The 16,130-nt window shown below is 45.4% G+C and overlaps 1 protein-coding gene across 6 annotated transcripts in view; it reads left to right on the top strand.

The window, feature by feature from the left end:
- The first annotated feature begins 5,079 nt into the window (after positions 1-5,079).
- The window catches only part of LOC147619639 (calpain-type cysteine protease DEK1-like), an 85,835-nt gene continuing 74,784 nt past the window's right edge, over positions 5,080-16,130 (top strand). For all 6 annotated transcript variants that reach the window (XM_086773312.1, XM_086773313.1, XM_086773315.1 and 3 more), the window contains exon 1: positions 5,080-5,948. In XM_086773312.1, the coding sequence (XP_086629438.1) occupies positions 5,830-5,948 (119 nt within the window). In that variant the 5' untranslated portion in view covers positions 5,080-5,829. The remainder of the gene's footprint in view (positions 5,949-16,130) is intronic.

Here is a 16,130-nt window from a genome sequence, read left to right as displayed (position 1 = left end):
TAGGTTTAATGGCATTGTGTCTAATGCATTTAATTATCCCATCCTTTGGTACGTATCACATTCTTTTGCAAAAGTGTGAGCATCCTTGAGTGTTGTTGGCCCCACCATAGTTATGCCTAAAAGACTTTTCTTCATGTTATCTCTCTAGAGAAGTGTCCCCCACCACTGACCCCTTGATGCCAACACAACTGGATGTTCATGCTCTAGGATGCACCTTTTGAGTATTTGATCAATGCCCGTTTTGAAGAGTTGCACATCCACCACCATGAATGACTTACTCCTATGAGGGCTAGTTTTTCTCTACTCTCTTGACATATGCTTCAGAAAGGATAATTCAAACGGGAATTACAACATCTCTTCGTACCAATTTAACTTCTCACTATCCACTCCAAATAGTTGTTCATTTGGAAAGCCATCCTCTACCCATATTGAAGCTTATCCAAACTCCAATATGGACAAGAAATTGGCTACTACATGCTTATTGCTTGATGGTGAAGCTGAACGCCTGAAGTAGCAACATCCATCCTGCTAGCTTTCCTGCAAGATCAAGTTTGTTCCTTGTGATCCACCTAGAACTCAAACACGTTCCTAATAGTGCATGAACTTTTGATGGAATAGATCATCCCCAATGATACCTTTTCTGTGGTGGAATAGGTCATCTCTGATTTAGATAGCCTTCTACTCGCATAATACACTAGACAAAACCATCCTTACTGTGCTTCTTACATCATAGTGCTCCCAATGGCCACATCTGAGGCATCCACAAAGATATAAAAAACTTGGTCATAGTTGGGCTCTTAAAATATGGGTGTGGAAGCTAGCATTTTCTTCCAAATCCTAAATTCCTCTTAACACCCTCCGATCCAAACATACTCTACATCCTTTCTTGTCAAGCAATACAAGGGCATAGCCACATCTCTTCGAAACCTCATAAACATGTTGTGCCATTTAATATGGCCTAGGAATCTAGCTAATTCCTTTGCATTTTTTGGTGCTTGTAGTTTTACGATGAACTCAATCTTGACTAGATACATAGCTGCCTGATATTATGTGTCCTAGCAGTAGGGACACATTAGTAACTCCAAAAGCACAATTTGCTGGGTTTAGGAATGAGCATCGTCTTTGTGCATTTTTTCAAGCATAGAGTGAGGTGGTGCAGGTGATCATCCTTACTATAGTCATCCACAAATACTCTCATAATCATGTATTTATAGAAGATCTCCTGAACCATCCTTTGGAAAGTTATCAATGCATGTTTAAGCCTAAATGTCATCACATTGGAAGCAAATGCTCCCCAACTATTACAAAAGTTGTTTTCTCTTTGTCCTTTGTGGCCATATGGACCTGATTACACCCACTGAATTCATCCATAAATGAGTATATCTCATGGCCATTACATCAACCAAGAAGTCTATGAACCCAACCTTCAACAACTTATCTTGACTTGTTGTGCATAGTTTGGGTTCATCTTTTATCTACCTTATCCGATGTGTATTACATCTTCCTTCATATTAACCTTGTGCTGGTAGAAGCATGGGTTGATTCCTCTCATATCTGTGTAGCTCCATGCAAGCACGTCCTTATATGAGGTTAGCGATTCCTATAGTTCCTTTTTCATATCTTGCCCTAGTCTAGCACTTACTCTCACCATGCAGGGTTCTTTCTCATCACCCAACTTTACTTATGTGAGCTCATCCTCTTGCACTATGACATTATGCTTTTTCCCCTCTTCATTCAGTTATGCAAGAATCTTATCCTCTCTCAGTTCTTCTTGCCATTTCTCAATGCCTTGTGGGTGTTCTTTATTTGCTTCCTCTTGTTTTCCCTTGGCAAGTAGCCCTTCTGTTTAAATTGTTAGGAGTTCCAAATCATATTCACTATGATTTGTTCCACATCTACTTCAAACAAAGAGAGAAATTATAGGTTTTCCCTTAGGATTTCTTCTCTTCTTCATCGTCCTCTATGCCTTCTAGGTAGTTCAACCCTTCTGCATGCAAAGGCCAAATGGCCAAATTTATTTATTTTCCTTAGTTGCCAATGACACGCTGACTTTCTTTTTGCCTTTTCTAATGGAATTTCGGTTAGTTTTTCCCAGTTGTGCCGCCTGAGCCATGGCCTTCCTAAAAACATGGCATAGGCTCTTGATATTTTTGCCATATTTTTAGGATAATAAATACCACATGAAATTTGTATCCTCCTATTTCAATTTCTTCTCCTCTGATAATGCCAATTGGGCGGAACCTCCTTTGATCCGCCATTCTCACTTGGAAAGGGGTTGGTTGGTTGCATTGTTGTGATCCCCGTGTTTTTTGCTAGGCACGCCGACATTATGTTCACATCAGACCCTCCATCTATGATTACTTGGGACACCAATGTTCCTCTTATGATACTAACAAACACTTCAAGAATTGTTGTGTTGCAATCCTCTACTTTCTCCACATTCCTGCAGTCTGTGGGTGGTGCCTCTGTATCGATGCTCGGGAGTTCCATAAACTTCTCAATGGGTACTATCTTTTGGAGTAGTTTTTTCCTATAATTAAGCACCAAGTTCAGGAATCGGTCCAAAGTGATGTTGAGCCTCATTTTGCTCATGTCTTTCCACAGCTCATACCCTACTCCAGTCCTGCTAGTCTCTTGCTTGCTTGCCTCCCCTTGCTTTGGTTTTCTTCTATCCTGCCCCTTTCCAATCCAGACTCCATTTGCTTCTTGCCTTTGTTTTTCTTGAATATTTGCCGATTTCTTTGGTGCATTGATGATTGTTATGGCTTTGGTTGAAAAATAATCGGATGAGTTGTGGTTAAGGGTGAAACCAGTAGGCTTTGACAATCTGGGTTGCTTTTTCTAGCCATCTTGCATCCTTTCTTCTAATGCATTCTAGTGCCTTGTGGCCTTTTGCCTGCATCATCTTATTCTTTCGTCTTGGTCAGAGTGGTCTTTTTCGAATTTTCCACAACTTGCCCTTGTAGGTGCGGGTTTTCCTACATTGTCTAGGTCACTCCTTGTGGCCTTTTGCCTGCATCAATTTATTCTTTCTTCTTGGCCGTAGTGGTCTTTTTCAAATTTTCTATAGCTTTCCCTTGTAGGCGTGGGTTTTCTTACATTGTCCAAATCACTCCTTGTGCATTCTACACCAGCTTGGTGACTTGCTCATGGACTTTCTTCTGCCCCACCCATTGTTTTGGCTTTGGTTATGTTTTCGAATCAACTCTTTTTTATGTTTTCGAATCGGCTCTTTTCTCTCCCATATCTTTTCTAGATCTTTATAACCTTGTCATTGCTAACACTCAATGGGGGGTTTTCTTGCATTGTCTTAGGTGTGGCATCCACTTTAACCATGTTCACAATTGGATCATGTCCTTGTGGATCTACGTTTCTCAGTTCTCTTACATCCTGCAATTCCCATTCCACACAGGGTAGTCTGCCAATCTGTGAGGACGAGGCATGTTGCAATAATAACACGTTAACCTTGCTCCTCTGTGACCAAATGTGTCACCTCGAGCTCCTCTGATGTGACCAAACCTTCCACCTCTTGCTCCTCTTCCATAAGGGTGGTTATTTTAAGGTGTATCGGCTACCTGATTAATGTCTGGTGGTGGTTGTTGACGTTGTTGAATGTCCGTCACCCTAGGATTCTTATTCCTAGTATTATTGTAGTAGTTATTAGTGGTGTGGTTGGCCTTGTTAGATGGCACATAACTAAGAAGGGGGAATTTGGCACTCCTCCTTAGTGTGACCTTGATTTTTGCACTTTGTGCACTAGACATCCATCCTCGATCCGGATCCGTTTTTCATTGCATGTCCTCTGACAAGCTTGGCTAGGGCGGCCTTCAGTTCTTCATGAACATCCCACTCATGTTTCTTTCCTTTCTTCTTCAAGGGTTTTCACTCTTATTCGGTATATCCGAATTTAAACTGTAGTCTAAGTCAGAAGTGCACTTAGTGTTGTTATAAAAAACTCTATTTTCTGGGCTACTGAAGCTCTCATGGCCATAAATGTGGTTTTGAATGAGATGACGTGAGCATCTAGATCTTCATCACTTTTGAACTTTGGGTATTTTAGTGCCATCATTGCTGATCAAAGTTGTCTAGCTTCCCTTTGATCTTCCTACCCATCTATTCTGCTGCTGTAGTTGTTTCCCACCATATCCTTATCCTTCTTAAACTTTTGGTTTTCTTGAATTCCCTAGCCTTGCTCCTCTTGATCTTGGAATTCAACCTCCCTCACAGCTTCTTGTTACTACTGCTCCCTATGTTGTAGGTCTTCTCACCATAGGTGATTAGCACGTTGTGGCTCACCACCATCTTTGCTTGGTCTTGGTTGCCTGTGTGCTGATAAAGCATTGCTATGGATGAGTGTCCCTCGTGCTCTGTGTGGCTTCCATGTGCATAGCTTCTAAGAAACACTAGGCATTGCCAAACAGCTCCCATTAAAACACAATGATCCTACTCTCTTCACTATTAGTCAAGCCACTCCCCTGGATCTTCCCTCGACTCTTTCTCCATGTTTTGGTCCTCCTAACCTCCCCACCTCTAAACTACAATGGCCAATTTGCAATAGTCTTTCCTAGAAGTCCTCCTCTTAGCTAGTTGGTTCTCTCGAGTCAGACACATGATTTCCAAAAGTGTCACCATCCAATTAATACTTAACACTTCAGTGGTTCTGGATGCTGGTGTCACCTAGTTAGTAGGCTATCCAACTTTACCCAATAGGATAAGAGGGCAAAACATGCCCATCACCACCTATATTCCAAGGATTCTTTAGGAAGTGAATCTAGATAACCAGAGTGCAAATAGCCCTCTAGAAAGATTGTTGCTCGTAGAAACATGCATATAGAGTTAGCTAAGTGAAGCTACCAACATTTCATAGACACAACACAACATACACCATAATAGGCCATTGCATTGCATTCACTTACAGTGTTGATGCTATTCTTTCAAGTTGAATGGATGATATGAGCTCTAAGGAATTTCAAAAGAAAAGCATGTGCGAGTAACGGCAAGAGTTGACGGCGGCGTCAAAGTTATCGGCGGAGGGGTCGTCTCTCTCAAACAAGCACTCTTTCAGAGCAACTGTATCTTGCTACTGATTTTCCTTTATCTCGCTCTACCCTTCACTTCCTTCCTTACCACCTCCTACGCTAGAGGAGGCCGAGGACTTCATTTTGAGCGTGAAAATTCTGCGGAGTTCCGAGTGGTAAGCTCGTTATCGTCATCGCCATCGCCATCGCCATCGCCATCGCCATCGCCATCGCCCCTCTCTCTCTCTCTCTCTTTTCCGAGTCTTCTTCTATTCAGATCTGCAACTCCCCCCTTGGACACCCTTTGCGGGCATTTTCTCCCTCCTCTCTTCCTCTTCGAAGTGCTTCCGAAGCTCCTCTCCCCTTGCCCCCCCGCCTGGAAATCTCTGGTGAGGAGACGCCGCTGCTCGCTTAAACGGGTTTGATGAAGGGCGAGGGATCTGCTCAGTTTTTCTTTTTACATCGGGACTCTGAGAAACCATCAGGTCATCCTTAGACGTGGATCGCATTGCTCCTTGGAGGAGGGAGTTGGGAGCAGCGCAGCTCAAATCCATATGAATTTGGAGGCAGAACTCCCAACCTAACTAGCCGCTAGGAGGTTTACAGGGCCGCGAGCTACAAGGAAGATGACGGTCTCTTTCTCGTTCTCTCCCTAGCGGGATGATCCACTTGCAGGCGGCCGAGCTCAGTTTGAATGCAATGTCCACCCGCCGGAAGCTCAGTGTTTCCTCGTGGGAACTTTGCAAAAAGTTTCGATCTTTACGGTCTAGTGTTTCGGAGAGAGGGTGAATGAAGCTACGGATTCGCTGCAATGGACTGGCACGAGCTCATAATAACATGTGCTTTGTATGGCACAGCCTTCTCTGTGTTCAGTATTTTTTCTGTGGCAATTCTCTGCGTAGTGAACTGGAGACCATGGCGACTGTACAGGTTTGCTAGTTCTCATAAATTGCTACATATTTCACCTCTCATGTCTGATGTTGAGAGAGAGAGAGAGAGAGAGAGAGAGAGAGAGAGAGAGAGAGAGAGAGAGAAACGTCTACAGGCCCCAAGGGTCTATGAGACCATAAGTGATACGATGATACCATGGGTATACTGAGACATGGAAAAAGTAACTGAAAGAAAATGAAAAACAACTATCACTAGTACATGTGATATCAACATATGACCATGTGCATAACGTAAACTAGCCATGATCAACTAATGGTAATGCCCCTAAGCCAGTAGTGATCTGATGGCCAAGAGAGGGCAGACCCGACACAATACTTCTTAGAGATTTCTTCAGTCTTGGTACCACATTCCTATGACGTTTTAGCTCCAATAAATACATGCCCATGCATCTTTGATCATCATACTACATGACCTGTGCAAGTGGAGCAAAGCTCTCGAAAGAGGCAATGGAATCTACCCCATATCTCATAGTAGGCCGGGCATCTAAGCATGTAGTGCGCCTCATCTTCCACCTGTCGTGTGGTGCATACTCTTGCATATCCGATCCTCCGATGAGGCATCATCATCTTTGCCAGTCTTGATTATGAGGTGGTGAGGATATAGTTTGAGTTGGCCAATTATGATGTGCATGGCATGTGACATATGTACTTGTATGTCTCTCAGGATCTCAATGAATCCATTCCTCAAAGCTCTTAGGAAGTGGTTTTGGGAAAATTGGGATTTCGTGCCAAGCTCTGAGGAAAAGGACTCTCATGTCCTATGTAATCCAACTAGATAATTTGGTTGATCTCCTGCCATGAGGGGTCCAAGAATGGAGAATCCAAACTACAGTGAAAATGGGGGAGACGATCCATCTGGAGGCCGTGTGCATCAAACCACTCAACTACCTCGGAGTACCATGTTGGCGAGGATAATGATGGTGATAGTTCTGATGAGGAGGAGGGTAGTCCAGCCAGCCTTCCTTGCTCCCTCTCCCTCTCCCTCTCCTGATGTAATTGCATAGAGGACTCTAGTACCAGTCTCGAGAGGGGCGAACCTGATTGAGATACATGCTGGATATAAGCGATGGTTTGGAAGAAGGCGTCTATGACCAATGGAGCCACCCCAAACTTTGTTAGTACAAACCGATGGCTACCATGCAAGTTTACATGAAAAACTGATTATGGGCCTTGTATATCTGTTGGTTGGAGCCTTGAACGCTACTAGTTCCTGATCACTTAGGATGCTGGTTAAAGATGTCTATTTGTCTAGCTCATGTATGAGTGTCCAGTGAGTTAAAAGGAAGAAAGGGTATCAATACAATTGAATTTAGCATGGCAAAGACAAATGAGATGCATGGGCCAAGTGTGGTAGCTTCTTAAAGCGGAAAGTAATGGATATTAAAAAATACACTCAACAGTCAGTACGCTCATGCTCAAATCATAACGATTAGCAAGTTCTTGGGCAAGAATTTATAATGACTAGGAGAGAGGTATGTAGCACCCTATAGCAAGCTCCATAAATTGGAAGAATGCGGAAGCCTTTTGGTTGCTTCATTAAGCTTGTTTGCCAATTTAGTTTACAAGAGATGGGAGGTGCAGTGTGACGTGATGCCTTGAGCAAGATGCAAATGTATGGACATACTCTATAATGTTGGAATGAATTCTTGCCCTCGTGTTCCTCACGCTGCCATGTGGCAGTGTATACCACACAGTGGGTTGCGGTCAACTTGACCCCTCTATATAGGGCTAGCTGCTAAATGCCCATTGGTCTCCCCTCATCTCCCACCTTTATGGTGGTTTCATGGGATCTTTGGGCGTGTGTGCGGGGGGGGGGGGGGGGGTACAGTTGCTGGCCCCCATCCGCGTGCTACCCCTTTTGCTTGCACGTGGTCCACTATTTTGCGTTCTTTCATGGTATCAGAGCCTCGTCAGCTCTTGCTCGACATCTACCTTAGCATCTAGGGGAGGGGTGTTGGAATGAATTCTTGCCCTCTTACTCCTCACATTGCCATGTGGCAGTGTATTATCCCACATAGTGGGTTGGGGTCAACTTGACCCCTCTATATAGGGCTAAATGCCCATTGGTCTCCCCTCATCCCCCACCTTTATGGTGGTTTCACGGGATCCCAAAATACTCACAACAAACCCCCATTCAGAGAGAGTGGTGAGACTCAACACGCAAAGAAAGTAGCTACCTTCTAACTCCATCACATGTTGTAAAGGAGCGATCTAGCCATGTGCACCTCCTGTGCCATGCTAATCCTCCAATCAACAAGTGACTGGCAGAGCAAGGCTAGCTCTTCGTCACCCGCCCTTAGCTCCTAACAGGGATTGCAGATAAGAGGTGGTACAAAAACATAAACATTGACACATACATTGAACATTTATTACATCTCATTTTAGGGGACAACCCAGGCAAAGTACCCATTATACTCGCACACATAAATACAAAATAGAAATAATGATGGGGATTTTAAACCCCCCTTTTTTCGAGCATGCTAGTGAAGATGTTGATTTCTTGCGGCGGCGACGCTTCTAGGCTAGTGCCAAAGCACCCTCCATGGAGTTGTGGGAACTTCAATCAATGTGATAGGCTTCCAAATTGAAAAGCCCAAAATTTTAATGAAGTAAAATCACTCTAATTAAGTGATTTTCACCACACTAAAGAAAAGCCCCAAATTTTAGAGATTTTAGAAGCTTTAATTAGTCAATTTCACTTGATTTTTGAAAAGGCCCCAAATTGATTCGGCGGCAATGGGGTGGGAGTTGCTGAAGGTGAATGGGAGGCACATGTGCAAGGGGAGGAGTGGCGTTGGCTGCGTTGTGTAGGTGACACAAGTTGAAGTGACAGAAGTGGCTATGATGGCGGATTGCGCTCAGCTTGTAGGGGGTAGATAGTGGCGCGCAATTGGCGGATGGAAGACACACGTGGCGGTTGAGACAATGGCTGTAGAGAAGGTGTTGCAGCACGAGTCGGCCAGCGCAAGACGGAGGCGGCACGAGGTAGTTGTTGATGTTGCTGAGTGAGCAGCATTGAAGGCGATGGAAGGTGGGCGAGAGTAGCTCGACGTGGGATTGGTGGGACGTCAACAGAATTGGCGCACATCAATTGAGGCGTGAAGGGGTGCTGGCGATTTTGACGAAATGCTGGCGGAAGCTTTGCTCAACAAATAGACTCACGATGGCAGAGCGCTAAAGACTGGTGAGGTGTCGGATAGTGTGCAGATGCAAAGGTCAGCGCAAGTTAGCTAGCTCTGATACTATTGGTAGAAATTAGGGTAGCCTCATCTTTTGACACATACATAGGACACACTCTAATGACATGTGGCACACTTATCTTATCTACATATGAGGGGGTGTTCACACCTAAGTAGGTGTTCACATACACACATACATATGAAAAGATTATACACATAGAATTGTCACACACACAAGATGGGACATGAAGCTCCGAAATACCAAACAATCTTGTCAGTGCTTTGCATACTTATGCAAAGCCAGATATGAGTTTGGATTTGTGACATGATTAAACATATGTTTTGGCAAGATACAATAATTTTGCCTTGTCGTCTATTGTGTATTTGCAATTTATCTTGTGGTTATGGTTCTTAACGAGCCTATGGTTTTTAGCGTTACTCATGCTTAGCTTCTTCCACAGTCATGTAACATTGGTTTGAGAGCTTTGGGTCAACCTTTTGCTAGTGCTTTGCGTGAGTTGTTTCTAAGCATTTTTATATGTTCATTAGGGTTTGCTAGCAGCTAGGTTCTCATAGTGTTTGCATTAGGTTTTCATGCAGCCAAGTCTTGCACATAGCGTTGGTTCTTGCATGTAGAGAGTATGCATGAATCAAGTCCAAGTAGGCACAATTTTCTCCTGCATACTTCCTTGACATAATGCAATACACTTACCACCTATTCACACGCAATAAAACTCGTCAGAAGACAGAGCAAACTTCACGATTCACTGGCAGGCGTCCCTGCTCAGTAACTGGCACGTCAAACAAGCAAACACAAGAATGCAAGTCATGCGAAAACAGTTCCAAACATGCAAAACATGAATGCATGTGCAAAGCATAGAAACATGGGACGGGGAACGGGACGAGGACGGGGCAAAAGGCCGTCCCGGGGACGGTGAAAAAAACGGCAATCTGAAAACGATTGTTCTTTTGCAAATTTTTTTAACACACTTGATTTACACTTAGAAACCAAGACATGAAGCACAAAATTGCACCAAAAAGAGGAGAAATGCATAGTCGTATTAGCAAAAAACTATAATGGGGCGCCGATGGCGTGATAAACAAAAGTGAGTGTACAATCTAAACAAAAATGCCAAATGGCATAATGAAAGGCCCAAGGAGGGTGTACACTCAAGGCAAAATGACTAAGTGCCAAGATACAAGATTGCTAGCAAAAAAGTGGGGCAATAGTCGAGACTCGAGACTCTAGACTCGAGACTAGGCAAGAGGCTGAAAAGGGTGAAGATCAGTCGTGACCTCCTCAGTGAAGTCCTCCATAGGCTGGTCCTCAAGTGGAGGGGGAGGGGGAGGTGGGGGGGACAATGCCTCAGGCACAATCTCAAGCTCCTCTAAAATCTCGGCCCTCTGCTGATCAGAGAGACGTGGGTCCTGCTGTGCCTGCTCCCATTCGGTGAAAGGATCTGCCTTCTTTGTCAAGCCCTTGCAAAGCATTCGCAAGTTGGCACTGACAAATACCAAATCATTTGCGCGCTGTACACCAAGGCGGTTCCTCTTCTTAGAGGCAATGTGGCTATAAACTGACCAGAGTTGCTCTAGGCAACTGCTACTGCAAGCCTGCGAGAGTACGCGCACAACAAATTCCTACAACTTTGGAGTTTCCGCACCATAATCCTCCCACCAAAGTGCAGACCCTATCTTGAAGTGGTCCGCCTGTGCATCTGCCAAACCAAAAGCCCCCCGCTTCTCTCTATAAATCTGCAATTGGTCCTTGATTGTGCGGTGACCTCCTCACTAGTGTAAAGGCGATCCAAGGTTTGTCGAAGGCCTTTGCTCACCTCTTTGTCCTTGTGTTGCCCTTTGCCTTGAAACTCAGGATCAACAAATGTCTGAATTAAGACATAAGTAGACCTCATTAGGTCTCCATAGACGACAAAAAAAACTGAGAGCTTCCTACGCTCTCCATTCGGGCTTTGGTCGCATCCTCTTGTTTCTTGTAGCGTCAGGGACTTCTTGGAAAACTCGTGCTGCACCCTTTGATGGTTGAGGACAAAGGTCACTATTTTGTTGGCACCCTCAATGACAGGTGCAACCTCCAAGGCCCCTATGTCTTTGATAAGGTTGTTGAGGCAATGGGCCATGCAAAAGCACACGGTGATGCGAGGATAAGTTGCTTGGAGAATTGTCCCCGCCGCCCTATTTGCTGGTTCTCCATCCGCACATATGGCAATGACATTCTCCGCCCCCACCGTCTCGTGTTGTTGCCCACTCCGCAGCAAGTATCTCGGCACTCTTCCTCGTCTCGGAAGCATCATGGGAGTCGACAAAGCATGTCTCCCCTCGTGAGTAGGCAACAACTCCATGGATGGAGCGCTTTCTAGTGTCACTCCACCCATCAACGACGAGGGTAACACCATTTTCAGCCCATTGCTCTTTCATGTGGTTAGCCGCCACCTCCACGCTTGCCTTCTCCTTCTCAAGGAGAGAGGTGTGGATGGTCTCCGAAGAGGGGGGAACATAAGAGGGTCCATACTCCGCTATCAATTTGCACATGGCCCGAAAGTATGGAGATCTATCCAAAACACCATATGCAAAACACAAACAAAATTCAGATTTTTACCATCATTTAGTCTTTTAGTCTTTAGAGCATGATATTTGAATAGTACATGAGCAACCCTATGGCCTAAAGTATAAACGCATAATACATAATAGTATAAATATTAAATAATAATACATATGCATAGTGCCAAGGACTTACCGTGCCGCCCGAAATGCTATGTGGTCATGAAAGAAGAATCGTGCCACCGCCATGTCCACCTCCTCTTTCAATTGAGGATTCCAATTCTCATCAAGAGTACTTTGGCGTCCTCGGGAAGCGGATGCCTCTCTTGATGAACGAGGTACATGCGGCGTTGATGTCCTCACAAAGGATGTGGGGTCGATGGCCACTTGAGGATTGCGTTTTGCCAACTCGGCCGCCTCATAAACCACAAGCTTTTCAAGGAGCTCCTTCTTCTTCTCGGCCGAAACCTCCTTGCAAAATTGCACTTCGTTGCCGGGCTCATGCAAGAAGTGAGCACGCACTTTGTGGGCACCGCCGGTTCGCTTGTAGCCGCAAAGCTTACATACCCATGGTCTTGAACCACCCCTTGACCATATTGCAAGCACTCTGTACCTCATCCCACCAACTCCATCGATGTAAGGCGGGCCTCCTTCTTCGTGATGGAGCGGGTGTTGAAGTGGTGGAGGCGGCGGCGGACCCGGGTTGAATAGAGGAAGGGGTTTGAGAAGAGGATGCCATAGTGATAGAGTAGAGCTTGAGATGGATGGTAGAGCTTGAGAAAGAGTCAAGACGGAGAATCGGGATGGAGATGTTGGAGAAGGAGAGCATGGAGAGGGTGAGCTTGGAGAGGGAGAGCTTGGATGTTGGAGAAGGAGAGCTTGAAGAGGGTGAGCTTGGAGAGGGAGAGCTTGGATGTTGGAGAAGGAGAGCTTGGAGAGGGTGAGCTTGGAGAGGTTGGAGAGGGTGAGCTTGGAGAAGGAGAGCTTGGAGAGGGAGAGCTTGAGCCTTGGGTCTTGGAGAGGGAGAGCTTGGAGAGGAGAGGGCTTGAGGAGAGCATGGAGGTAGAGGCCTCTTATATAGAAGAAGAGGGGAGCCATGTGGGAGAGAGAAGCTTTGGAGGAGTGGCGCAAGGGCCAAACGGTCAAGACAGACAGCCGTTTGTGCCCCAAAACGGTCAAAAAAACCTCCAACGGTCTGTTTGACTGTCCCCGTACGGTCAGGGAACGGCGTTCCCGGGACGTTCCCGGCGTCCCCGCTTCACTGTCAGATTCCGTCCTCGTTTTGCCGTCCCGCCGACGTCCCACGCGCTCCCCGTCCCTAGGGTCCGTTCCCCCCGTCCCATGCAAATAGTATCATGGACATATCTCCCGTTCATGGAACAAGTACTAAACATTTCTGTCGGGCACAATGATGGCATGACAAAAAACATAAATCCCGGTCTTCCTATGGAGTGACAGTCCCATAGGTAAGACAGATCCAGGCACGAGCCTCCCTATGGAGGGACAATCCCATAGGCAAGACACGGCATAAATACTGGCTCTTCCATGGCGTGACAATCCCATGGATAGAACACAGTCCAGGTCATACACGGGTGGCACCAGTTTGGCTCCCGTCCATAGGACACCATCCTGCTCACACACGGGTGGCACCAGTCTGGCTCCCGTCCATGTTATTCAAAAATACTGGCCCCTTCACATGAGACACCGGCCTGGCCTCAAGTGAACGAGACACAAATCTGGAGATGGACCAAATGGTCAGCCAATTGGTGACGCTATAGATGTATTTAAAGTGTGCTTTTCCTTGTAAACAGCCCGCCAGCTCGGCCCTGTAAGCCCTGTTACAGGTTCTGTACGGCCTGTTTTCAGGCTCCGTACAGCTTGTTCCAGGCCCAATACAGCCTGCTATTGTAGGGCTGCCCTTCTGTGCATCTCATATCTGGCTGCTACAGAGCTGCCCAGCCTGCGCATCATCTGCTGGCTGCACACCTGCACACTCTCTTGCACAGAACAGTCGCCTGCTGCACCGCATGGAACCTGTACATGATCGCTCTTGTACACACGCCTGGCTGCAGCACTACAGCCCATGTGGTTGCACCATATAATCAGAGGCATCCGCTGCAGCCCTGACAAATCCGAGAGAAACTAGGGTTTTTCTTTGTTGCATGCGCGGAAGCCTTGCTGTATTGATCCACAGCCCTATGCCTGATTAAGAACATTGATGCTAATTAACCACATGATTAAGACATAGACTCCAGAGGAGAGAAGAACAAAGAGATTAGGTGTCAGGTTTTCTTTTTTCATATGGTACAAAAAGATGGCTTATGCTTGTACATGGCTGAGGCTTATGGTCCGCCCATGAGGGTTGACCCTTAGTCCTTCTACATGAATGCTATGACTGGATGATGATTTTATGAACTGAACTAATGACTTGCTTTGTGCCTGAAATGATGGGAAGCTTATATAGTATGCTGAGGGTGCAGTCGGCCAGTAGACAGTGTTATTGGCCAGGTCTGGCTGTGGGAAAATACTGTTTTTAATGCTTTTATTGCTGCGTTTTGTGTACTGCCTCCCCCATACCAAGTGGCCTTCACCTAGATACTGTTGCCTGCATGTTGGAACCTCAATGCTGCCTGCCGACAGGGCCCATGCCCTCCTTGGGATGAAGATGATGTGGATGCCGCTGATGATGATGTTGGTTCTAACACTGATACTGATGATTCTAATGCTGATGCTGATACATACTGAGGCTAAACGCTTGACTAAATCAAGGATTTAAGACTATTCCTGCACAGGGTTGGCCATGGCACGGGCATGCCCGTGACATTCCCTTCTTCTAAACTTGATGACGGGGTGGACACTTTGTCATCCTTCCTCCTTGGACTTGACCTTGAAATGCTACTGCTTACTGACTTTGACTTTAACTGACTGATATTTTTAGTCTGAACACCTTCACTCTTGATCTCCACTTCCAAGTCTTTGGTGAAGAACTGAGCACCTGTTCACTGTTGTCCCCATCATAGTAGTTAGGAAACGCGTTTCCTACAGGGAAGGAAACTTGGAAACGTTTCCTTGTAGAAAACGCGTTTTTTTCAAGCAATTTTTTTGACTTTTTTTTCTTCTCCCAAATCTAACATCGAAATTTGTGCAACTCTTTTGTTATTTGTGATTCAAAGACTGTAGGCTTCAAATTGGTGTTTCCATGTATTCTATGCATTTAGTGTTATTTTTACATATTTTATATAGTATATATTTGAAATTTTGTACATGCAAAAACCTGTAGGTAGGAAACTTGTAGGAAACTTTAGGCTGATTTTACGAAACCCGTTTGAAACTTTTAGGAAACCCGTTTCAAACAACCCCCTAACTACTATGGTCCCCATGCCTTCTTTTCCCTTAACCTTGACACAGTGGTGGGTCACCTGCCGAAACTGACCATGCCTGTTGGTAGGCCTTTGGAACTGATTTGAGGGCTTACTGAGGTATTGGGTCTGCGTACCTACCCTCAGGGTCTGCTTCCTCTATCTTCTCTTGTTGTTGTAGACCATTCCATCTGCTACCCTGCTGCATCCTTCCTGTTGGAACTGTGCACCTTCCTTGGGACATAGCTTAGTGGGCAGAGCTTGAATGCTCTGATACCAATGTTGCATGTGCGGGAGCCTTGCTGTACTGATTCACAACCCTAAGCCTGATTAAGAACATTGAAGCTAATTCAGCACATGATTAAGATAAAGAAGAGAGAAGAAGAGAGATTAGCTGCCGACTGGTTTATGCTGGCTGCTGACAAGGCCCATGTTGTCCTTGGGATGAAGATGATGTGGATGCTGTTGATGGTGATGATGTTGGTTCTAATATTGATGCTGATGATTCTAACGCTGATGCTGATACTTACTAAGGCTAAATGCTGAACTAAATCAGGGATTTAAGACTGTTCTTGCATAGGGTTAGCCATGGCACGGGCGTGCATGTGACATTCTTCTTCCAAAATAGGGATTCTCAGGACAATTCATCTGCACACGTGCATACAAATCTCCCCTCCCCCCTTCTCTCAGCGTTGCATGTGCGGAAGCCTTGCTGTACTGATCCACAGCCCTAAGCTTGATTAAGAACAAGATGCTGATTTAAACATGATTAAGATAGAGGAGAGAGAAGAAGAGGGATTGGTGTCAGGGTCTTTCTTTATTAATATGGTACAAAAAGGTGACTGATTTTATGTACATGCTTGGGCCTTGGTCAGCCCCATAGGGGTGACCTTCTGGCCCCTTTCTACAAGCTAATTGATGACTAGACTTATAAATGATGGAAATGACTTGATGACTATGCTGATTTATGCCTTCTTCTTATATACGATGCTTGAGGTGCTGGTCGGCCAGCATATGGTGCAGTCGACCTGCTGTGGACAAAAGCTCATGAATAAAATCCTAAAA

This window comes from Cibotium barometz, chromosome 33, assembly GCF_041138505.1.
Source record: "Cibotium barometz isolate CiBa-2024 chromosome 33, ASM4113850v1, whole genome shotgun sequence".
Taxonomy (NCBI): domain Eukaryota; kingdom Viridiplantae; phylum Streptophyta; class Polypodiopsida; order Cyatheales; family Cibotiaceae; genus Cibotium; species Cibotium barometz.
Note: the sequence above shows the minus strand (reverse complement) of the source record. Positions and strands in the feature narration are given on the sequence as shown.